The 25,724-nt window shown below is 41.1% G+C and overlaps 1 protein-coding gene across 2 annotated transcripts; it reads left to right on the top strand.

The window, feature by feature from the left end:
* Positions 1-376: 376 nt before the first annotated feature.
* On the top strand, positions 377-23,946 carry LOC109038245 (uncharacterized). 2 transcript variants are annotated; one of them, XM_072304636.1, is made up of 4 exons: positions 377-739; positions 3,732-4,197; positions 13,134-13,467; positions 20,664-23,946. In XM_072304636.1, exons 2-4 carry the CDS (start codon positions 3,756-3,758, stop codon positions 21,079-21,081), a joined length of 1,194 nt encoding a protein of 397 aa, XP_072160737.1. In that variant the 5' UTR covers positions 377-739; positions 3,732-3,755; the 3' UTR covers positions 21,082-23,946. The 2 variants fall into 2 exon arrangements, with proteins under 2 accessions (XP_072160737.1, XP_018908794.2); XM_019053249.2 differs by lacking the exon at positions 377-739 and adding an exon at positions 2,986-3,171 and having other exon boundaries at positions 3,734-4,197.
* The last annotated feature ends 1,778 nt before the right edge of the window (positions 23,947-25,724 follow it).

Genomic DNA, 25,724 nt, shown 5'->3' with positions numbered 1-25,724 from the left:
ATGGCTCATACGTTTTTTTTAAAGGGAGCCTCGTTATGTTCCGCCATAATCTGTGGGAACAATTTTGGACATTACACACCGCAATCACACGCTGAATGTGGGAGCTGAATGTGGCTTGAATGTGGAAGTCATCGGCCCGATGCCTGAATTTTGCGCGTGACGCGCAAAATTCAGCAACGATTCTCAGCAACCATCGGACCAATTTTGAATTTGTCTGAACTATTCGAGTAGATTTGATACACATCTGGATGAAAATAACTCGAATTTGCTACATTTCAGCCGTTGGGCGATGACTGTTGACCTCCACATTCAGGTGCTAGATTCAGCGTCTGATTGCGGCATTATTCAAGCTGCATAGTGTGGGGCATACTCTGGCGCGGATCAAGCCAAAAATGCTCCTTGGGTAGGGTTGAAGCGAGACGCGTGATCTGAAAATCGACTCCTCACGCATTCAGCGAAAAACAAAGAATGAGGACCTAAGGAGGGCGCTTTGAAAATTTGCGTGGGTGGACAAGTTGATATTTTTCATGAAGATGCATGTTTGGACGGTAAACGTGGGCGTGCCGATTCGGGATGACCATGATTTTGAAGCGAGGAAAATCTTACGTTCGTGCGAAACGGTGAAATATCCAGTGCGGCGCGTAACGTGCAAGTTCAGTTCATCAGGCCATGACTTTCAGTTTATCTGAATTGTTTATTTACATGTATAGTTCCACCGGAGAACCTTTGGATTTTTCAGGTTAGTTGTTGGTTAGACGAGTGCCCGCACTCAGATCAAAGTAAAATTTGAAACAAACCGTATTCGCTCGAACACATATTTCTACGCTGCCTCATCTATAATCGATAGTTTCGATGGATTTAAGTGGAGGAAAAACAGTGTTGCCAAATTTCAAAATCGGCTGAAAGGGGGACCGGGGGGGGGGGGTCACCCGCACCCAGCACGTACGAGATTGAGGCCTTAGGGTGGCCCAATTCTGCCGTGCTAAGGAAGAACGCCGTATGAACATTCGAGAGTTGCCAAATTTCCCTTGGAGTAGAATCAAATAAGTTTTGCTCTACCATGTCTCCCGACTTTTTAGCCCTTCAAAATGGAAAAATCTGACCTTTTTTTTTTTAAAATTTGTTCAAAATTTTACGCTTAATCAGGTCCCAACATCGCTTTAGGCAGTTTTTGCCATTTAATATCAGAATTTTGGCCCTAAACAGCTGAAATGTCCTGTACCGTAGCCTGTCTGCGACTCGAGTGCGCAACTTTAACGCTTCATAACCATCATCTTGCATCTAAATACTTCCACTTCTGCTGTAAATTCACACTCAACTTGTACCTAACTTATTATTTTCAGTTATATTCATCCAAATAAGTGAAAATATTGACCGTCAAGGGTCAAGCAGCCTTGTCTGCGGAATTTGCGTCCTGTACCGTAGCCCCCTTTTTTCAGCATCATTTCGTCCGTTAGAGTGCAGCACTTATGAACTTTGTTTACTTTTTTTGTGTTATCGTGACTATCACACGCTGATGTCGAGCAGAGGAAAAAAAACCGCAATGAAACAGTAAATTTTGACCGTTTTTTATGAGTTTCTAGGTTTAACGACCATCTAGGATGTCCTTACCGTATACCTACCTTTTAAATGCATAAATCACTTCAAACTCTCGAATTTTGGTATTTTTTGATACGCTCTGATATCTTAACCTCAAATCCAGAATTTCAAGCACATGCGTGAATATGCCCGAGAACCGTTGCCAATAATCACACGATTTGTCCGCACCGTAGCCGTCCGTACCGTAGCCCGTAGCCGTCCGGTACCGTAGCCCGTAGCTGACGCGCGATGCGGCCGGGTCTACGGTAAGTACGGACAAAATGCGAAAGTCATCCAAAAATCTGTGCGCTGTTTGATAGATCATCCCACTTTACTTTATTTTATCCATCACCAAAATTTGGAATTTAAAAAAAAAGAGAAACGTATTTTTTTTAGTACGACGCGACTTAGAAGAAGGAGGCTTTTTTTTCGATGATTGCATAAGGATCGCCATCTTTTTATTTTTTTCATTTTTTCTTTTAGAACTTTGAGTCCTCTTTTTCGTCTGAAGTTCATAGCAATTTATTACTAAGTTAGTTCTAAAAAAATAATTAAAATTAAGCGTTTAATTACATTTCCTGGCTTTTTTAGGAGAAAAATGATGGCGCAAAATTCTAGAAATCGCACTTTAGAGCAATTTGGGGGCTAAATTTTGAAAGTAAAAACTTTGAAGGATATTTTGTTTTATTTTTCTACAAGAATATAGCTCTATGAGTGCAAAAAAACTTAAAACGGTTTTATTATCGCACGTATTGATAGGAAAACAAGCCTGTTTAGTTGGTCTACGGTACGGACAAAAAATTTAACTTCCAGTGATAAAAGAGGCCAAAAAAAAATTTCTGTTGAAAACGAATATTGACCACTATTAAAATCGACTTTCCAAGAGTATGAGGACTTCAGAAAACATGCTGAAGTTTTAAAATAACTAAAGTCACTTTTTTAAAAAACGATGGCTCCAAGAGCAACACTTATTTGATTCTACTCCTTGATAAAACATGTATTTTTGACGATATTTATGCAAATTTTTCTTTTGTATTTTCAGATATTTTAGATTCAATTGCGCACAGAATAGTCTGAAAAATATTCACAATTTCCCCCGTAAATTCGGTTTTTATCGAAGGACACTTGGCAACGTCTAAGGTTTCATACGGCATTCTTCCCTAGCAAGGCAGAATTATACACGGCAGAATTTATTTTGCGAATTTTTTTGGTCTTACCTCTTGCCCCCTAGAACTGATCCATTTGATCACAAAACACTCTCTGCCAAGTTCCGGCCAAATCGGATAATATTAACCCGTACCGACAAAGTCATCTTTTTAACATGGGATTTTACATCGAAAAAAAATTGTTTTCAGTAAAATCTATTTCCCGGAACATGTTCAAATTCTAGAAAAAATCTGAGGTCGTACTCGGCTTTAGCAGGAAAAATTGAGTAGGACAGGTGCATTCGACACCTCAAAAAAAAATGTTTACCCCTCGTTATAGCTGTGAAACAACTGAAACATCTAGGAAACGCTTAAAAAGGTTAAAATGACGTCGATAAATCTCAAATAATTATATAGGTCTGCATCTGAGAATAAAGCCCAACATATGGTAGGTGTTCACCATGTACTTTTTTACGCTGAGTCAGAAAATGCTATCCATTTTTTTCTCTTTTGCATTAGGATTTTCCGGAAAATCGATTTTCATGTAAAATAGAAGGTTTTTCAGGGAAAACTCAGTATACAGGAAATAAACCTCAACATGTGACGGATGTTTTTTTGGGGTGTTTCTTGACGATGAGTCCGAAAATGATGCAAAGCCGCTCCATAATATCGGGATTTTCCGGAAATTCAATTTTCTTGTAAAACAGAGGGTTTTCCGGGGAAAACTCAATTTTCAGGAAATAAACCTCAAAATTATAGATACTAGGCTTAGTTCAGTACAAAAATTTTTCCATTTGACCATTTTTGCGCGAAATTTTTAGAGACGATAGTTGAACAAAGACAAATCGAACGGAATGCTGGGCAAAACTGATGATCAGGCCTTCTTTCAACAATTCAAATGTGACAGGAGATTTGCAACGTCGCAAAGCGAGACAAGCTCAGATACGTGTTTTAATAATTTTAATTTGCCTGAGCCAAAGAAATAAAATTGTGAACCGTATGTTATAGAGGGCGTTGTCTGATATCTCCAACATGAAGCCCCACATTGCTGCACTGACACTGGCCCTAGCGGACCAGGCACTTTCCCTATCACTCCCATTCAACGCAGACGCCCAACTAATTAGCACTTCTGGTGAACATGAATTCGTGCCCCCAAATTTTGAGGCCGGCGATCAGAGGGGTCCGTGCCCAGGGCTCAACGCACTGGCCAATCACAATTACCTGCCGCACAACGGCGTCGCCACCATTGGACAGTTCATAATTGCCACCGTGAAAATCTTTGGACTGGGCCCCATCATAGCTACTGTTCTCTCTGTATACGGAGCACTGTTGGATGGGGATTCTCGACAATTCAGTATCGGAGCGGACACAGACAAGGTCAAATTGATCTTCTCTACTTCCGGAGGTCTCTCAGGCAGTCACAACAATTACGAAGGGGACAGCTCACCCTTCCGGGGTGATCGATATACTACAGGTATACAGTATTTTTGTACATTTTACATGGGTGTATTGTATTTGTGTACATTGTACATGGGTATATTGTATTTGTGTACATTGTACATGGGTGTATTGTATTCATATGCACGGGGTGTTCCTCGGTTAAACTGCCGGGCTGTAGATTCAAGTTCAATGGGTCACAGTAAGGCCGTTCAGTCATTTCCAATACGTTGGAACGTGCTGGAATGATGAACTGCATTAGATAATGTTAAAATTAATACGAGGGTGGACTATTAAGTAAGTTTACCCATTTTAGATCTCAAGAACTATTTATGTTAGAAAGAAAAGCAGACCAGCGCTCAAACAGGTATATCTTCAGCTTTCTAACAAGCTATAGTTTTTAAAAGATGCACGTTGTGCGAAGTTATGACAGATTTTCCACACCCACCTCATCATGTCCAAACGTGCCCACTTTCACCACGCTGCTGTAGGGTTTCAGAGTGTAAATCCGCGAAGAGATAAAATCAATTTATTCTTCTCATAAAAAAGTTAGGAAATCGATTGAAGAATTTTTTTACCCTTTTTACCCATTCTTAAATTCAAGAAAATTTGTCTCTTGCAAACCGCGAAAATCACGATGGATTTAAAAATTCCCTTACTTGTAGCAAGTGACCTGGCTGCGCCAATGAAAACACTCAAGATAGAAGCAGTATATTATGCCTGCTTGTTAAGCGTGAGTTACTGCTATATGTTGGTGAGACCTGGAGACTTACGGCAACTCTAACGCATGACTAGAAAAGTAAACCATGGAGCTGAATCCATAACTCTTTAAAGACTTGTTTCCAGAGGAACCTTTTGTTCAATTCTTATGTCTGATGGCTAGCCATGTTCTTAATCCCGAACCCACTCAATTCATCGAGCTGCTTTGGATTTAGTGCAAAAGTTAGTGAATATCACAGATTTTTATGGATTCAGCTCCATGGTCTACTTTTCTACTCATGCGTTAAAATCACCCTGAGTCTCCGGGCCTCGCCGGCATATATCAATAACTCACGCTTTACAATCAGGCATAATTCTGCTTCTGTCTTGAGTTTTTACATTGTCGTAGCTAGGTTATATTGCTAGAAGTCAGGGAATTTTTAAATCCAAAAAAATTTGTCTCTTGCAAACAGCGATAATCACGATACGTGTTGAATCCGCTCGTTCTTACCATCAACGGTCCAACAAAAAAATTGCACTGTATGGCAACGCTGTCACATACGGATGATAGTCAATAAATAATAAAATACGATTTTTACATGCAATTATGTCCAAGTTAATTAAATGAGAAGATTCAGAATATGGCCATGCGTTTAACTATGCTGATAAAGACGGGCGAATAATTACCGCTTTTGTAATTTCAGTTTTATTTATATATTCATGATTGATGTACTCATTTCTTTTTTGCCAATTTGATTAAATGCTCAAACCATCCTGATTTCGCGCTATACTGCCATGCTAAGGAAGAGCGCCGTATGAACATTCGAGAGTTGCCAAATTCCCCCTGATAAAACATGTATTTTTAAAGAAAGTTATGCGTTTTTTTGCTTGACATTTTCAGATATTTTAAATTAAATTGCAAACAAAATTGTCTGAAAATAATGGGAAAAAATGCAAAATGTTTCCAGAAAAATTAGGTTTTATTGAGAGAAATATGGCAACGTCTGAAGGTTCATACGGCGCTCTTCCTTAGCACGATGGTATGGGAACGCGTAAGTGCAATGAGTCACACACTTTCGTATCAGAAGCGGCAGACATTGAAGGCGCGCGGCTTTGTCAACAGCGGGCTGATTATTGACATTGATAGACAAAGAAGAAATAGGGGGTATGGAGCGGTCCTATTGCTTGAAATGTGTGGCGCTTATAGACTAAAGGAAAAAATGATACGGAGTAGCTGTTGGGTTTCTCGTGAGTTGCCGTTAGTTAGTCTATAACCTACTGCCTTTGTCCATTGCAACCACCCGCTTCCACCAATAGGTTTCCTCCGTATCCCTTTTGTCATCTTTGTCAATAGCTTTGTCTATCCATTTCAATAATCGGCCCGCAGCTGGGTCTGGATACAACTATTCGTGCTCTCGAGATGTCCGTGTTGCATACACCATGGATTGCAGGCGCTTTGGTTTTCTTAAGCACGCCGTATTGCTGCGGTTGTTAGTTCTCAAGGGCTTTCCATGTTACACTTACAATCTTGTTCAACAAAAAATTCTCCTAGCTCGGGTGAGCCGTGCTGCATCACGGCAGCGTTGCCAAATGGTGAAAATTTTCCGCCACCGTAGGCATTTCCACAGAGGCATGCGTGTCAAAGTCTCAAAATAAATTTCCGGCAACAGAGAATTTGGAGGTTTTTGGAATTTGATGAATTTCGGGGTTGGGTGGAAACTACTGAGTGAACTGAACTACGAGGATACCCTCGGTTCATGAATTGAGCAATTATTGGAGGAGATATGACAAACTGATCTAATCTGCTAGAATACGTGTGTTTAAATGGAAAATGCCGCCAGACGACGTCACTAGGCGGTGCATTTTCTCACTTTTAAATCTATTTTTATACTATTTCCCATATCAGAAAGAATTATGATAAAAACTGTGAAATCACCTCTTTAAGCACTTACAGATGATGCAAGAAAAAATGGACGTATTTATGCGAAAAGGCGCTAAACGCCATTTCCAAACTTCTCAGTAAAGCAAGTTTGACTAAAACAATTGGCGTTTCCGTACTAATGGACCGATTTTGGTTTACTTTAGCTTGTTTGAAAGCTGAAGAGTTCCTCTAATTACGTACGTTGCCAAAATTAGGAAAAAATGCATATTAAGCGAGATATAGGGGATTTTTGCACGTAGGTCCATTTGATTTAATGCGCTAACCCGGATTCCGAATTAAATCAAAAGGCGCTATCTCCACTTGAATTCACTTGATTGACGCGCGCGCGGCGAAGCTTGGTGGAAACTTGGTGAAATTTAGTACCGGGGGGTATTTTCGGACGGGAAACTCGAATTTCGGGTCAAATTTTGAAAATTCAGAAATCCAAGATGGCGGACATGGCCTAAAATGCTATCTCGGCTCCTGATCCAGCCGATCTTGGTGAAACTTGGCATCGGGGAGTATTTTCGGACGGGAAACTCGAATTTCGGGTCAAATTTTGAAAATTCAGAAATCCAAGATGGCGGACATGGCCTAAAATGCTATCTCGGCCCCTATCCAGCCGATCTTGGTGAAACTTGGTATCAGGGGGTATTTTCGCATGGGAAACTCGAATTTCGGGTCAAATTTTGAAAATTCAGAAATCCAAGATGGCGGACATGGCCTAAAATGCTATCTCGGCCCCTATCCAGCCGATCTTGGTGAAACTTGGTATCAGGGTGTATTTTCGGACGGGAAACTCGAATTTCGGGTCAAATTTTGAAAATTCAGAAATCCAAGATGGCGGACATGGCCTAAAATGCTATCTCGGCTCCTGTCCAGCCGATCTTGGTGAAACTTGGCATCGGGGGTATTTTCGGACGGGAAACTCGAATTTCGGGTCAAATTTTGAAAATTCAGAAATCCAAGATGGCGGACATGGCCTAAAATGCTATCTCGGCTCCTAACCAGCCGATCTTGGTGAAACTTGGTATCAGGGGGTATTTTCGGATGGGAAACTCGAATTTCGGGTCAAATTTTGAAAATTCAGAAATCCAAGATGGCGGACATGGCCTAAAATGCTATCTCGGCCCCTATCCAGCCGATCTTGGTGAAACTTGGTATCAGGGGGTATTTTCGGACGGGAAACTCGAATTTCGGGTCAAATTTTGAAAATTCAGAAATCCAAGATGGCGGACATGGCCTAAAATGCTATCTCGGCTCCTGTCCAGCCGATCTTGGTGAAACTTGGCATCGGGGAGTATTTTCGGACGGGAAACTCGAATTTCGGGTCAAATTTTGAAAATTCAGAAATCCAAGATGGCGGATGTGGCTTAAAATGATATCTATTTCTTAAACAAACGCACTACACGTCTAGAATGGCCGCCAATGAACCTGCGTAAAGCGCACGGGCCGGGTTGTGAAGGCCGGAGGTGGTGGGAGCCCAAATATACCTACCTAACCTCAATCTGCTTTCCCGCTGCATCTTGCCAATGTGGATGAGATGTGGAAATTTCCACGTTTGTAAACTTTAAATATATGGCACTCTACACGGAGAAAAAAACTCGTGCGTGGGACCCGAAGTTTGGGTCATATGGATCTCTGAAGTTTTCGGATTGAGCATCTGAACACTTTAGGTCTAGCTGTCGAGGTTCGGATCACACATCTGAAACTTCAGTTCTTACGTCTGAAGTCTTCAGGTGTGAGAACCGAAGTTTTTCGGATGTGAGAACCGAAATTTTCGGATGTGAAAACCGAAGTACTTTAGATGTAAGAACTGAAGTTTCAGATGTGTGATCAAAACCTCAGCAGCTGGACCGAAAGTGTTCAGATGCTCAATCCGAAAACTTCACAGATCCATATGACCTAAACTTCGGGTCCCACGCACGAAGTTTTTTTCTCCGTGTACGTTCACAATACACCGCCTCGTCGAGGTGCGTGGTTTACCTAGCAGCGTCGGATCGTGAATTCCCTTCATGTGCTGATTACCTATGTTAAAATTTTCGTATCTAAATAAAACAGTTTCTGTTGTCATTTTGAGCCCCTAATACCGAACTTCACACAAACGATTCAGGCATTGAGCTATTGTTGAAGGCCACATCCGCCATATCGGAGTTTAAAATTTTAACAATGAGGTTATTCAGTAATTTTTAATTTTTGCATTTTTTTGGAGGATTGAGTACGCACAGTTCGCTGGAATTTTCTCCGATTTTTTGAAACATTATTAACCCACGGAAAACAAGTTCGAAGTTGCGTATTCTGAGCTCCCATTTAAACTCGCGTCTCCGAGGAAGTCAAGATGGGGCCTGACGAACCCCTAGGTGACGGTCACGCTTTTGACCACGTAATCCTTCCAGCGCGCTCTTAATACTCATGAATTTCTAAATACTGTTCCGATTCCAATAAAGTACCTAACAGTGATTTTAATGAAAATTAAGTGATTCCGATGGGTTCGTTAATTTGTTCGCTCGTTAAAAGCCCCTTGTCCATGTCAGTGCACACTGACATCGATCGAGCCAGAGGGAACGCACGGTCGATATGTGACCGTCACTCTGGGGACGACATCTGGGATTTTTTGGCGATGCGCGTTTAAATAGGAGATAACATTTTAGGCCATGTCCTCCATCTTGGATTTCTGAATTTTCAAAATTTGACCCGAAATTCGAGTTTCCCATCCGAAAATACCCCCTGATACCAAGTTTCACCAAGATCGGCTGGACAGGGGCCGAGATAGCATTTTAGGCCATGTCCGCCATCTTGGATTTCTGAATTTTCAAAATTTGACCCGAAATTCGAGTTTCCCATCCGAAAATACCCCCTGATACCAAGTTTCACCAAGATCGGCTGGATAGGGGCCGAGATAGCATTTTAGGCCATGTCCGCCATCTTGGATTTCTGAATTTTCAAAATTTGACCCGAAATTCGAGTTTCCCGTCCGAAAATACTCCCCGATGCCAAGTTTCACCAAGATCGGCTGGTCAGGGGCCGAGATAGCATTTTAGGCCATGTCCAGCCATCTTGGATTTCTGAATTTTCAAAATTTGACCCGAAATTCGAGTTTCCCGTCCAAAAATACCCCCCGGTACTAAATTTCACCAAGTTTCCACCAAGCTTCGCCGCGCGCGCGTCAATCAATAATTCAAGTGGAGATAGCGCCTTTTGATTTAATTCGGAATCCGGGTTAGCGCATTAAATCAAAGGGAATTACATATAGTTCCTTTTGATTTTATTCGTAATCGCTGATTCCCTGTTTTGCGATTTTTCAGGGGCTGATTCCAGGGGATGAAATTAGTATTTTGGGGGCATATTTACGTGTGAGAGCAGCCTATTACATGGAGAATCCAGATCCGTTAAAAACTGAAATTTGGAAATTTGGCGCTTAGTTCCCTTTCGTATAAATACGTCCTAAATGTGCATGCAAATTCTCCAATGAAGAGTAGCCATTTTGCTTGCTGTCATGGTGTGGTGTTACATCCGAATCAATTCTTCCAAATCTCAAGGAGATCACGGTGAACACGACGTGGGAAACCCTTGTGAACGACAAGTGCAGCCATACGTTGTGTCTGAGAAAACCAGAACGCCCGCAATTTTTGGTGTATGCAACACGGACGTCCTGGGAAATCGAATTGTTGCATCTAGACCTAGCTATTGAAAAAACTGGAACGCGTTCAATTCTTTCCGCTTGTGATAACCAAGTCTACCACTCATTGCATTCATACGTCGTCGTTGCACTAAGATAGGGCAGTTTGAGTATTTAACCAAATTGAAAAAAGAAGAAGAAATGACTAAACTAATAGTACATATATGAATAAAATAAAGACAATGGAGATGTTGCACATGTGAGGAATTTGCGATTTGACTGTTGATTCTTAAGTAAAAGTTCGCGCAAAACACGATGGTGCCACTGGTTTTCTCTGAAATCAACTACCAAGCTCAAAATAAGCTCTCAAGCTGAAGCCAAAATGGAGAGGATATCCCACGCTATCCTGAGAGTCCACCGCTACATCAAGACAAACTCTCCATGCAAAGATAGGGAGCAAATACATTGACAGGGCTGCCACCTTATTTGGGGACTCTAAAACTGAAAACACGGCATCACTGCTAACGTATTTGCTCCTTTTCTTTACATGGAGAGTTTGTCTTGATGTAGCGGTGGACTCTCAGGATAGCGTGGGATATCCCCTCCATTTTGGCCTCAACTTGAGAGCTTTTTTTGAGCTTGGGAGTTGATTTCATAGAAAACCAGTGGCACCATCGTGTTTCTCGCAAACTTTTACAAAAGAATCAATATTCAAATCGCAAATCCCTCACACATGCAGCATCTCCATTCATGCGACAAGTACTTGCTCGACTTTATTGGAAATCACGCACTGGACAGCTTCTTCTTGATTTTCCCATTTAGTTTAGTTACTTGGAAGTATGTAAAAATCGTATCCTATTGTGTAGGGTAGGATGGGGTCAGTCCGCCAGGGTGGGTCAGTCCGCCAGTCGACCGTAGCGCCCCTAGCGGTGGTCGAATTGGGAAATTCAAAGCATGGGAGTAAGCAGTTGGAAGTGCTCGTCTACTATATGTTGTTCCAGGCATGATTCATTTGTTTACAACTAACCTACAGGCGCAAGTGTTAAAATTGCTCCCGATCGTAACTTTTTTCTTTTTTGGAACTTTTCGTCTGGACTTTGGTGGTTTGGTGATCGAAATTTGGGAAGTACATCATCGTAAACTACTCACTCAAGGCTATTGATTCCGTTTTTGATCTTTGAAATATCTTTACTTTTGTCATGTCAGGTAACAATTTTGTGCAGCGAAGCCGGGATGGGGTCATTCCGCCAGTGACGCCGAGGGTCATTCTGCTACTGGCTAAGTGACCCCTTTTTAGGTTTAGGTGCTGCTACACTGGCTAGTCCTTTATATGTATGTAGTTCAATTTCAAAACCACCGACTTTTTATTAATATTTTAACTTTTTTTTAAAAAAAAAAAAAAAATTCAAATTTTGAAATTTATTAGACCCTTAAAATTAACTTTTCGTTCTTATAGTTATAGACTTTTTTGTACTGACTGAAGTTCTGAGTTCAGATATGTTTGTTTTCCTTCATTTTTCTTAATTAAATTGTTTTTTCCAGCACTTCTCATGTCTTCATTTGCTACTGGCGGACTGACCCTAAGAATGTGGCGGACTGACCCTACTCGTGGGGTCACTCCGCCACTTTCTTTTTTAAAAAAAAAAAGTTCAAAAAAGGGGGGGAAAATGCACCTAAAGTATCCAATTTTTTTTTGTGCATAGTCAAAGGTCCAAAGATCACTCCTAGCATTCAAACAAGTTCATCCATCAATTAGGGAACTCAGGAAAAATCTTGGGGCAAAAAAGTGGCGGACTGACCCCATCCTACCCTACTAAGTGTCGCGTTCTCTGGAAAACTTTGCAACAAATTATCAACTTTTTCCTCCAATTCGACGGATACGCATTCTCTTAGGGGCCGTCCAAGTATTACGTGAGGCACTAAGGAGGGGAGGGGTCCGAGCTTGTCTTATGGAGCCTGACGAAGGTGGAGGGGGGTCAAGCCGGGTCTTCCGTAATCTTTCCGCTGTGAAACAAACACCCTTAAAAGTCCCCAATTTTGGTTTTGTTATTGTTAACGCCCCGACAGTTAAATTTCAATTATTTGCTTTTTTTGCCGATTTTCATCAAAATACCTGTACAAAAGCCTTCAATTTATTCCAGCTATTTTACCAGACTTTCTCCGTTTTTTTCTGAAAAAATGGGGAGGGGGGAGGGGGGTGCCCGGCCAATCTTACGTAATTCAAAAGAGGTGTCAGAGATTTCTTACGGGTGCCTTACAGGGTGGAGGGGAGGGTCAACAAGTTGACAAAGACGACTTACGTAATATTTGAACGGCCCCTTATGCTGTCATGCTAAGGAAAAACGCCGTATGAGCCTCTAGGCGTTGCAAAATTTCCCCTGGCAAATCAATATAATTTTCAGGAAAATAATTTCTCAGATAATTTTGTTTGTAATTTTGTCTACGACTTCTGAAATTTCAATGAAAAATCTTCATAATTTTCCTCAAAAATAAACATTTTATCGAAGGAAATTCGGCAACTCTCGAACGCTCATACGGCGTTCTTCCTTAGCACGGCAGTATGGGCCACCGAGATAGAGACTTGTCCTTGAAAAAGGTTTTTTCTCCACCATCTAGAATTCCTAGGGCGGGGGAGGGGGGGAGGCAGCTGATAATAGAGGGAAGGGGTCGCCCCCTGGCTTCATAGTTCTGCCCATGAACCTAATCCAATAATCAATTCTTTCTGTTCATAAAGGCAATGTAGACAAACTTCATGTTGACAAATTCGAACAGTTTCTGGATCGATCACCGGACAATAACTACACGTTCGACATCATAACTCAGTTCCGCGTAGATCGGCGCGACCACAGCGTACAGACCAACCCGTATTTCTTCTGGGGACCCTTCTCAGGGCTCTTGGTGAATCCCGGGGCGTTTGCCTTCATGCCCCGGCTGATGGCCAATCACAGCGCAGAACACCCCGAGGGTCACCTCACACGGGAGGTGCTGCTCCAGTTTTTCGCCGTGAAACAGACAGACAACGGCACCTACAATTACACCGAGGGCCACGAGCGGATCCCTGATAATTGGTACTTCAAGCGACGGTTCCACAGACAGCGCGCGACGCTGAGCAGCGCTAGAGCCCTTTTGTAATGGGAGTTAAGACACGTGTACTGTCGTGCTAAGGAAAAACGCCGTATGAACATTCGAGAGTTGCCGAATTTCCTTCACTAAAATGTTGATTTTTGAGAGAATTTATGATTATAGTCCCCCGAAATTTTCAGGGACTTTGGGTGAAATTGCGAACAAAATTATCCGTAAAATTGGAAGAAAAATCTTCATAAGTTTACCGGGAAAGTCGTGTTATATCCAGGGCCGGATTAAGGGGATGGTCACATGGGCCGTGGCCCATGGCGGCAAAAATCTGCAATTTTTTAAAGTGTAGGTATAAAAAAAAATCGGATTTATAGAAACAAAATTACAAACGAGAAAAAGCGACAAAAACTCTCATTTCAGCTGAGAGTATAGTAATTTCTAATTTTTTCGTATCTTAGTGATACAAGAGACAGCATCTTCAATAAGTCCAGTTAAGAGAGAGACCAACACGCAATTCGACCTGGAACGGCGCGACTTAGAGAGAAATAATAACGCGGGCTTGAGATGAAAAGGAGAAGCCCTCGGCGCGGCGATCGGCATGTAACACATATTCGCGCCTACAAGACTGCACGAATACTTCACGCATTGCATCAAACACAGTGCGGTCAGCGTGAAACGGTTAGCGCCTACAAGAATGCATGAATACTTCACGCATTGCGCCAAACACAGTGCGGTCAGCGTGAAACGGTTAGCGCCTACAAGACTGCGTAAATACTTCACGCTTTGCGTCCAACACAGTGCGTTCAGCTGCGGTCGGCAGAACCAGGGACCCAGTATACCCCCCCCCCCCTTGTGGCGGGCCTGCCTGTATAGTGTATACCTACCTAATATTTCGGACGGTTTGAGACATCAAAGCTGCCGTGCTAAGGAAAATTGCCGTATGGACATGCGAGAGTTGCCAAATTACCTCCAATAAAATGGTCATTTGGAGGAAAGTCATGCATATTTTTCCTTGAAATTTTCAGATGAGTTAGATTAAATTGCAAACAATATTGTCCGAAAAATTGGAAGAAAAATATTCTCAACTTCCATAGTAAATTTGTACTTTATCAAAGGAAATGTAGCAAAGCGTGAAAGTTTATACGGCGTTTTTCCTTAGCTCGGCAGAAGGCCCGAGATGTCTAGCAGTACAACCAGGTGCAATGTTTTCGAACCTGTCCGGTTTTTTTTTTCCATTACTTAATATGAATTTAACCTAAAAAAAACCGACATTAGACTTAACTAGTTCTTAGACTTGTATCGATTTTTATCTTAATTACATTTACTGAAACCTGTCCGTTGTCACAGACATTGCCTATACTAGGCTTCAGCTGAATTTTAAGAGATGACTTTTTCAAGTTCGTCACGAGCTTAATTTGTGAGATGGGGTTCCTAACCTCTACTAAGTTAGAGCTAACCTTTCCAAAAGAAAACTAGGGGAGCGAGAAAGTAAAAAAGAAAACTCTTTACCCGGCGCACAACGCTCAAAGAGGCGAAATAAAATTTCGCCTTTACGTTAAAGGTACGTAGCATTTAAATGGGAAATGGACCACTAGACAAGGTACGAATTGCAGCATTCTGATACATGTTTTGTGACTAAAATTTCACGTAGAACACGATGCGCACAACGAAAATTACCGAAATCAACTCCTTCTGAAGATATTTAATGATTCTTGATGCGAGAATTCAAACCACCCGCTCATGAAAACTCAATGCTCTGCGTGATTCACAACGCGCGCTAAACGTTATCATGACAGTATCTGCGATTTAAAAATCTGGCAACCTCAATCTTGACGCTTTGGCTCAGCTATAGCAAATTGCCTATAGTTTGAACAACATGGTGGGAAATGAACATTGCTCGAATGAGAAGCTTGCTGAAACCGGTTGTGGTGCGCGATTTGACTCACGTAGAGCTTTGAGTTTCTTGCGAGCGGGCAGTTCAAATTCCTCGTAACCAATGTGAAATTAAAACGTTGATATCTTCGTTAGGAGTTTGTTTCAGTAATTTTCGTTGTGTTAATCGTATTTTACCTGAAATTCTGGTTAAGAAACGTGTATCAGATTGCTTAAATTCGTACCTTGTCCAGTGGTCTATTGACGAGTTGCGGCTTCGAAGAGGGGGAAATTTTGATCAGTTTGACGTTGCCGTTGGGTGAGTCGACGGCCTCTTTCACGTCGAAAGCTGACTACGGAACCGAAGCTTTATTCATCCTTCTTCTTCATTTCCTTGCTATACTTGTGGATGGAAAAGGGTATTGTCAAAAAAGGCTGGTATAGGTAAGTAGCCGAATCAGGGGAGAAAATATTGTATTTTTTTCACCCAATTCGAACATAATTCAACCTTACTTAAGGCGATTCGATGGACGCCATATTTTGTGTCAGAACGGCATGCGATATATCGCATCAATTGGTTCCATTTTTTCAGCTACTTGTCATTTTTCTCCAATTTTGAGATCGCAATTCTGTTGTCAGGAGACTAAAGCACTTACTTACCAATTTTGACAAAGAAATTCAACGCAATAGAGGCGTGGTTTTTTTAGAGAGAAAACATCGCATTCGATACTAATATCGAAACTGCACTCGAATGCGATATTTTCTCTCTAAAAAAACCACGCCCTTATTACGTTGAATTTCTTGGTCAAAATTGGTAAAAGAGTGCTTAAGTCTCCTGACAACAGAATTGCGATCTCAAAATTGGAGAAAAATGATGAGTAGCTGAAAAGATGGAACCAATTGATGCGATATATCGCATGCCGGTCTGACACAAAATATATGGCGTCCATCGAATCACCTTTTTGTGAATGCCAGAAAAAAAAAAAAAAAAAAAAAACACTAAAAACCATGGAAAGGTCAGGGATTTTTTGAATCCGAGAAAACTTTTCACCCTAAAACCAGCGACGATAAGGTCAATTGGATCGCGTTGAACAGAAAGGAACCAAGCCACATCAGCTATTGCCAAATTCAACGGGGCAATTTAATTTTTTACATGGAAACGGTTGTGCGGATTTTCGTGCAAATTTCAGAGGACTTTCCTCACAGTGCGAAGCGAATTCCGGAAAATTTTCAAAGAAATCCGCACTAACGTTCTCTCGTAGAAAATGAAAAGTCCCTGTTAAATTTGGCAATAGCTGTTGTGGCTTGGTTCCTTTCTGTTTAACGCTGTCCAATTGGCGATAAAGGATAAAGGTCCCGCAATCTGAAGTATTTGACAACGCTGCACTCACGAAAGATAACCGATGATTAATAAAGTACGGGTTTCACATTATCTATTTCGAAGTAAATTCAACGAGAAAATTCAGAAGAAGGTCAAGTGTGTGAAATCGCTGTTCTATTCAGGGAAAATTGCCGCACGAGCAACCTCCATTTCATTTATTTATTACTGGTAGGTAATTTAAACAAAACAAAAAACAAGTCATATCTGTTGAACGTGATTGTAAACCCTTGAACCCAACCCCCCCCCCCCCCCCCCAGGAAAACCTTGAGGTGAGGAAACCCTTGAGAACCAACGATCGCAGCCAGAAGTTTTGCTTATAAGAGAATCAAAGCGCCTGGAATAGATTGTGTATGCAACACGGTCACCCCGAGAACACGAATAGTTGCAGAAGGCCGCGGCGCCTTCAATTTTTCCGCTTGCTTGTGATGATGTGGACGTATTTCTGTCAAACGGAACTAAGTGCATTTAGACTTGAGCCCTGAGACCCATAAGAATGTATACATAACAGGGATCACGTCATTATGCACATGGTTCCATTTGACAGAAGTAAGTCCATGTGTCAGTGTGTCACTCATTGGATTTGTGCGTCGTCTTAGCCCGAAAATAGGGCGGTTTGAGTCACTGGGGAAAAAAAAAGAACACATTGGATCTAGAATCCAGACTCTTGAAAACATTGACAAGAAAAAATACTCTTGATTCAATCAGATTTTTGCTTAAATCAAAAGGAAATCCGCTCAAATTAAGAGGCTTGGTTCTTGATTTAAGGAAAAATCCGATTGAGTCAAGAGTATTTTTTCTTGTCGATGTTTTTAAGAGCCTGGACTCTAGATCCAATGTGTTTTTTTTTCAGAGTATTCAATCAAATTAAAAAAGAAGAAATAGGTACGTATATTGATCATTAATATATAAATAAAATGGAGACTGTTCATGCTTTGATTACCCGCCTTACTTTTACCAATTACACACTTGACTCTCTTCTGAATCTTTTCATTTAATTTACTTGGAAGTAAATATCGTATCACAATAAGTCTGTACCATCTTGCGTGCTTCGCCGCACGGCGCGGCGTTGCCAAACAGTGCCATTTTCAGGATAGTCGTCTGAGGACGATCGGAATCACAACTGAAATTGATCATCGCTGTTTAAAAGATAACGAATTTTTTATACTTAACAGTTCCCTGACTTTCCGACTGTTCGAACATAAAAAACCCGCCTGACTCTTTCCTGGTTTTTCCGTTTTTTGGGCACGGTTGCAGATAAAAAATGTTATCACAGATAATTCTGAGAGCGAAGTACCTTAAAAACGAAAAACTGCAACTTTTCGATGGAAGGAAGAAAGTTCCGCAGCAAAATTCCTAGATTTTGTCGTATTTGACATAATTCCTTGAACTAGAAATTAAAAGAGGTCCATTTCAGTTTTGGGTTCGTAACCCTCACAAAATTTAGAAATTACAACGATTTTTCCCCCGAAAGTGGGAGGACCCAGGCTCTTCCTAGGATCATTCATGGAATTAACTTTTGATGAGGAAGAAGTCTTCCTTATTTCTTCTCTAAAAGTACCTACACCATTGGCGGATCCAGCAAATCGGCAACATTGTTTGTCTTAATTTAAGCCAGTGGAAATGTATCGATTTTTGGAGGGGCTAGGTGCGCCGACAAGAATCGATTATTCAGCATGGGTTTAAATGAAGGAAATCCGGTGTTGCCAAATTTCTGGATCCGCCTCTGAAGTATACTACACGTAGTTTCGCCGATAGGCCCCTTCAGGTAAGGTATTTTTTTATCCAGCCGCAGGCAAATTGGACCGCGTTCGGCAAAAAGGAACCAAGCCACGTCAGTTGTTGCCAATTTTACCTGGGCAATTTAATTAGTACATGAAAACAGTTAAGCAGATTTTTGTGCCAATTTTCTGCATATCACAAAGGAAATATTCCTTGAAATTTTCCAGGGTTGCCACAGAATTTAGAAAATGAAATTCCCCGACATATCCCTGATTTCTCCGTTGCATTTTGATAATGGACCACTAGACAAGGTACGAATTTAAGCGATCTGATACGTGTTTCTTAACCAGAATTTCACGTAGAAAATGATTCACACAACGAAAATTACTGAAACCAACTCCTAACGAAGATATTAACGTTTTTATTTCACATTGGTTACGAGGAATTTGAACTGCCCGCTCACAAGAAACTCAAAGCTCTACGTGAGTCAAATCGCCCACTACAACGGTTTCAGCAAGCTCCTCAATCGAGCAATGTTCATTTCCCACCATGTGTTGTTCAAATTATTAGCAATTTGCTATAACTGAGCCAAAGCGTCAAGATTGAGGTCGCTAGATTTTTATATCGCAGAGACTGTCATGATAACGTTTAGCGCGCGATGTGAATCACGTAGAGCATTGAGTTTTCATGAGCGGGTGGTTTGAATTCACGCATCAAGAATCAATAAATATCTTCGTAAGGAGTTGATTTCGGTAATTTTCGTTGTGCGCAACGTATTCTACGTAAAATTTTGGCTGAGAAACATGTATCAGAATGCTGAATTTCATACCCTGTCTAGTGGTCCATTTTCCCTGAAAATAATTGATGATGTGCTGGATGCGTAAAAAGACGTAATTTGAAATGGTTTTCAGGCGAAATTGGTTGTTTGGAACATCAAACCCATTGTAGGAGGGAGATAAAGGTGACTTGAAAATTTTTCCCTAACATTTCCCGGTATTCCCTGACTGCGGCAACCCCGATTTTCAAAGGCATCTGCGCAAAGGTTCTCCTTTAAAAATTTAACTGTCCAGTTACATTGTGCAATAGCTGATGTGGCTTGGTTCCTTTCTGCTGAACCTGGTCCAGTTACCTAGGTACTGTCCCATTTTACTCACGCTGAAAAGAAAAGTTACGGGCTATTTAAACATACCGTCCATTCCAGGCTCAGAGGCCAAACATTTCGGGTGCTGGAGCCGTAGCTGTGATTACTTCGGGTGCTACGCCGGGGGCTTTCGGCCTCTGAACCCGGAACGCGGGCGGTATGTCTAAATGGCCCGTAAGTAAGGCAGTGGCGCGGCGTGCTTTTCGATAAATCGATTGATCTGCCATGTAATTCTATGGAAAAGAATCGATGAACAGGGTGTTCATTGTGAACACCTTAATAATCGATTCTTTACCATGCCTTGAAATGGGGGAATATCGATAATCGATCACTCACGGCACGCCACTGAGGTAAGGGTGTCCTTTATTTTTGAAAGTTGAGAAAAGTTAAGCTCCCCAGGTTTCAAAGCGTGCTATGAGGTGTAAAAATAAGGAATGTTTTTCGTTTAGAACATTCCTTTGGAGTGCTCTCGAGCGTCCTAAAGGGCGCACAACAAAAATTGGTGTTATGGCAAAAATAGTGTCGTTTTTGTATGGAAATCATCAAATTGCGATCATTTGGGGCAAAAATGTCGACACTATTTTTACCAAAATGCTTATTTTTATATGTGCTCCCTTCAAGGCACTTGAGAGGGCTCTAAAAAAATTATAAATTTTTTTCAAAAAACATTCCTTATTTTTACACCTCGTAGCACGTTTTGAGACCTAGGGAAGTTTAACTTGCCTCAACTTTCAGAAATAAGGGACACCCTACCATAAATACAGCTTTCACGACTGGAGTATTTCGTCACCTTCCAGGCAAAGTATCACAAGCGCCATGCGACGTTTAAAAATTTCCGACGCCATTTTATTTCTTTACTGAGAAATTGTTGGTTGAATCTGTTTGGAAATTTCACTAAATTTTATCGGCAGCACAAAGAAAATTCAGTGAAATTTTCGGACAGCTTCGTTGAACAATTTCTCTGTAAAAAAATAAAATGGCGGCGGAAATTTTTAAACGTCGCATGGCGCTTGTGATACTTTGCCTGGAGGTGACGATTTTTTCAGGGCACTAATTTCTACATGGTTCATTCATAGGTACCGACGCCCGCTGGGATTCGAATACGGGCAGGTTCCCTTCCTGCTGGATATTCTGGCAATGGCCGCCAAACACCCCGAGTTCCTTTCAGTTGGTGGCAACACTGGCGAAGTCGATTCCTTCGCAGGCGCGGACCTCACGGACTTAACCGGCGGTGTGCTCAACTTCCAGGACCTGGCCAAAGGGGACAACTTCGCTTGCTTCGTTTTCCAGCTTTTGAAGATGACGCCAAAATTCACGGAACAAACGGTCGCCGCAATTTTGGATATCATCAATGGGGGCCTTGGAGCACTCCCCAACTCGACGCTTGGAATCGATTGCTCGCAGCTGCCGGGGTTCGATTCGAAGATGGCCAGAAGTTACTTTAGGGGCTTTCCTGGTTCAGAGGGAGTGGGACTTAAACCCAGGAAGCAATAGATGTTTAATAAGCTTTAAAAAAATGAATTTAAAAAGAGAGCTCTCTCAAAAAAGAATAAAAGAAAATGATACATTAACATAAAGAAAAGGAGACCTCTGGTTTGATACCTTCTCAGGCAACATTTCCAAGAGGTAAAATTTAAGTGATGAAGTATCAATAAAATTACCGTAACAACGAACTTATGCTTAAAAAACCTGTTGTTAAAACTTAATTTTAATTTAGGTACTTGTAAATCCCTTTTTATTGAGTTATTCTATTAACTTAATTTCAATGTAATCCACTTTACTTTTTAAACAAATTATGTGTTAACTTGATTTTATGAGTTTAAACAAAACTCATCAGACCCATTATTCTCGCTATTTGACTAAGACTCTATTTGGGTGGAACCATCTCGACGGGGTAAGTCCGCAATCACATACCTCGTTTGCGGTGTCTGAAAGTCTCCGCCTCTATGTTGTTCTTTTAAAGGAGAACAAAGTGACATCATTCCTTGAAGTTTTTGCAGATTCTCTTCGCACAGAGAAGAAAAATCACGGCACTTTTAAAGAAGTGCCGTTGAGTCGTTTTCCGTTTAAAAAATAAAGTATGACAGGAAGTCTGCGACGTCGCAAACCGTGTTATGTGATTGCCGACTTACACCGACGATATCTATTTTCGATTTTTCTTCAGACAGGGTGATCCAAAAGTCCTGCATCGCCAGCACCGGTTATCACCCCTGTAACCTTTGAGCAAATTGAGATAGAGACTAAAACGTTTTTGAGTGCTACCAGGTCCGAAGAAACAGGTTTTTGGGACCTTAAATTTCGGGGGACTAAGTACCCTGAAAGGTGCAAGAACCCCACGGTTTAAAAAAGTGGTGCGGGATATTTGAATCACTCTGTATGTTATATCTGATGATGCACCTCTGTCAGTAAAAATTTATGGTCTATGAAATATTGAATGGTTTTTCGCAATCTTGGACAAAAATTAAGCAATCGGTGATCAAACGTTCTTAATAGGTACCTAATAGTGGATATTGTGACAGCATTAAGGCCTCGATAGAGATCAAATGGACTACATTTTGTACTTCGGAACTACAATTTCTGGTTCAGTTTAGAAACAACGTGTGTACCATTGGTCTCCCTATGCACGTAATTTTTTTTTACAGATGAGCTAGAAATTAAAGCTCCTAATTGAAAAATTAAGTCCAAATTTCAAACCGGTTCCGATCTAAACCATTGATGAACCATTTGATGACTGCTGGTCACCATCCAACATTCTTCTTTGATCAAAATTGAACGGCTCGTCCAACTTTGATTAAAACTGAGTGTCGAGATTCGTCAATTCTGGCCGCATGGAACATTTCTGCCAAATTCATTTGGAAATAAAGCGAAGTAAAAATTTTAGGACAGATGTCTCCCGACAATTAGTTCCGATATTTGATACCTCTATCGAGACCTATTTCTTAGAACATTCGATATCGTGCATTCTGTTGCATGATTAGTCATCAGAATTTCGCAAGGAGACTGTTCAAGTGTTCAAGCAAGAATTCTATTTCTTGGCTTAACTTTATTGCGAAGTATAGCCGCAATTCAACTTGGAATGCAAACTGGGAATACGTTTGGTCTAGACATACGTATTCCTTACAAAAACTTAAGTTTTTCTCTCTATCATCATTACCACATATTACTCTATTTAAGGGCTTAAATGGATTCATCTTTTGGTGGATTCTTTAAGGCTTGAGTGCCTATATTCCTATTTTTTCTTCATTTCAAAACGTATTCTTCAAATTTAAGAAAGGAGGTAAAATCATGCTGAAAAAAATAACAAAAAATTGACAAATCATTGTTACTGTATTTAAGCGTATGAATTTATAATGAACAACAATTTGTGGAAAATTCTGCACATTACGGCAACGAAACCAGAGTAAAATGGATGAACATCACAAGTGTTTAAAACGCGCCAGCATATTTACAAATATTTTATCACATATACATTCCACAACAAAACATTTTCAAAAATTATCTGTACATACAAAATTATTCTTCAGAGAAACATGTTTTGTGAGTGGATCAGACAATACTAACTTTAACAATAAAGTATTTTGAATTTACTATTAGTATACAGTCCGCATAAATAGGTATCATACTCGTCAGGATACCGCTTACGTACATCAAAACAATTTGATTCTGGTAATTTAGAAATCATGTCTAAAAATTTGGAAAGTAAGTATCAAAGACTCGGGACAGTCTTTACAGGCAGAGCTGGCATTAGTGTTAATGGAATCGGCAGGAGTGTGTCTAACCAAAATAAAGGTACAAAGAGCATCTCTAAATTTTTCAGCTCAAGCCTCAATGGCACTACGGGTCAGTTGCCCCTGGTCACAGAATTGTGTTCTGATGCTTGATTCTTGTTGGTCGGCTAATAATAATGGGATCTGTCTCAACAGTAACTTTCTACGTTCGGTATTAACCGAGAAAGCGCGCTTTGAAACATATGGTTTACGACATCATCCAGCGCGGTGGTGACATCCTTGGTTTCTTCCACTTTGCTTACATCAGTCAGGGAAACACACATTTGCTCTGGTTACTCAACGTGTCACTTGGATGAAAACCAGGTCGAAGAAACTAAGGGCGTCACTACCGCGTTGAATGACGTCACAAACCGAATTTTTCAAAGCGCGATACCTCGGTTAATATTGAACGTAGAAATTTGCTGCTTGGACGGACCTTATTCTTTTAAGCTGATCGACAGGGATCAAACGACAAAATACGATTCTTTGACCATCGCAATTGACTCACTGGTGTATATGTATGATAAATTTACACAAGGAAGGTACCTATAGATTAAATTCTCCTTCACATAGAGAAAAGTAAAAATTGTTTTAGAAAATGTACGTTGATGCGAAAAGTTTTTCCAGAGAAACGTTGATTTTAACACTGGGAAGGTCAATTTTAGCTCCCCTTTATACTTAAGAAGCAAAAACAAAAATAGTTTGTAAAAGATGTACGTTTCTGGAAAGAAAAATTAGTAACAAATCATTCATTTACGCAAGATGATAGATTTTAGTTACTTTTTTAATTGAGAAAAAGTAGAACTAGTTTGTGACATCATGTAGGAACAAATTAGTAATAATATGAGACGTTAATTTACGCAGGATGAAGGTAAATTTTAGTAGTAACTGACCCATTCGAAGGTGCATAACCTCTGACACCAAGATGATTAAAAAAAATCAAACGAGGATGACAATGTAAGGAAAGTGACATCCGACCCTTTCAAATGTAGACGGAATTTTGCGTTCAAATACTGCAAGCTTTACTTTCATTGGGATTTTCACAAGTTCAAGAGAGGGGTTACCTATCGGGACCAGGGGTGCAGAATCTTCCAAGCTTCCGCATATTTTTCCGCGTCCGCCAGCTGGCTTTCAACACTTTTCTCATCGGATTTCCTCAAAGTTTCCCACAAATCTAAAAAATATGACTTTTTCTCCTGTTTCCCTTTGATTTTCAACTTTTGGCCCCTAAAATGTTCCCTCCCTCCACATTTGCGCGTTTGGAGATGGACTACCTGCTTCCTTGATTTCAAGTACCATCCCCTATTGTTTGAAAACTGTTGGACAACCTCCCAGACGACGTTACGTTATAACCAAACGCCCCGGCCAGGAAGATCATTATTCATCAAGACATTTACCTTCAAATGATGTCTTTTGTGGCGTTGATGCTCTTTTGGGAGAAACACCAGCTATGTTGTATCACAGAGGAAGATCATTTGCTTTGGATCAGGACGCCTCATGTTCCAACTAAATTGCAGTCCAGAGATTTACCGGATACCGGAACGAGCAAATAGAGGCGTTTCTTAAGAAACTAGCTCCGCTTCAGATAAGCGGTTATTGTTGATGCGCCGCAAAACATTTTTGTTTCAACAGTTTACAGTTCCGTATCGTAGCTAACCTAAGCTAACCCAACATTGTGGTTTTGTGTAAATTGTGCACTGAGTTAGGCACTATGACGGAAAATTGGAGTCCCGCGTGTGAGGGGCGCCGTGCAGGTCTCGCGCCCGGAAAATCGTCCGGACTCGCTACTTTACGTGACGCAGCGTGCCGCATCCGGCGGACTCTTGCGAGGTGACATCACTAGACAAGGCCGTTGTCAGATAGCCCGAGGAATCTTTCAATTTCGTACATCCTAGCCTCGGGAGTCGAACGGCCGAAATCCAAAGAACGGCGACAGAGCCTGCACTTTCCTGGATTTCGATATTTTGATGCCACCACGACGGATGCGACATGCTGAACTCAGGCAGGAGGTTTCTGGCGAGCGAACCGTGGGAAATGACGCCAAGTTCGCAGGCCTGAGGACCCTCGGAGAACCCGCTGAATCCTCCTGAAGTCGGTCGTTTTGCCTCCTTTGCCAGTGATCTGTGTGATAGTTGTAAGTTGTTGTAACCCGTGTGAGAGTTATTATTATTTGCTATATTTTAACCACTCAATACATCAAGTGGCTACCTCCTAGCTCTGGAGATATCTTTCCCTTAGGATACTACTCTGAGGTAGGTGACCGCTTGGTGCGAGGTTTTCGCTTGCGTAGAGGTTACGTGATCAAAGAAGTGGCCGCGGTGGGATGTGACGGTTCTACTATTCACACGTGGGTGTTTCGACCACCGCAGC

Source organism: Bemisia tabaci, chromosome 9 (assembly GCF_918797505.1).
Source record: "Bemisia tabaci chromosome 9, PGI_BMITA_v3".
Classification (NCBI taxonomy): domain Eukaryota; kingdom Metazoa; phylum Arthropoda; class Insecta; order Hemiptera; family Aleyrodidae; genus Bemisia; species Bemisia tabaci.
The sequence above is the reverse complement of the archived record's forward strand: the minus strand, read 5'-3'. Positions and strand labels throughout refer to the sequence as shown.

Excerpts from the sequence above, each read along its gene's own strand:
- LOC109038245 (XM_072304636.1), top strand. The coding sequence starts at position 3,756 with ATGAAGCCCCACATTGCTGCACTGACACTGGCCCTAGCGGACCAGGCA. Across the intron at positions 4,198-13,133 it reads GGGTGATCGATATACTACAG|GCAATGTAGACAAACTTCAT; the intron begins GTATACAGTATT and ends CTGTTCATAAAG. Across the intron at positions 13,468-20,663 it reads GAGCGGATCCCTGATAATTG|GTACCGACGCCCGCTGGGAT; the intron begins GTACTTCAAGCG and ends GTTCATTCATAG.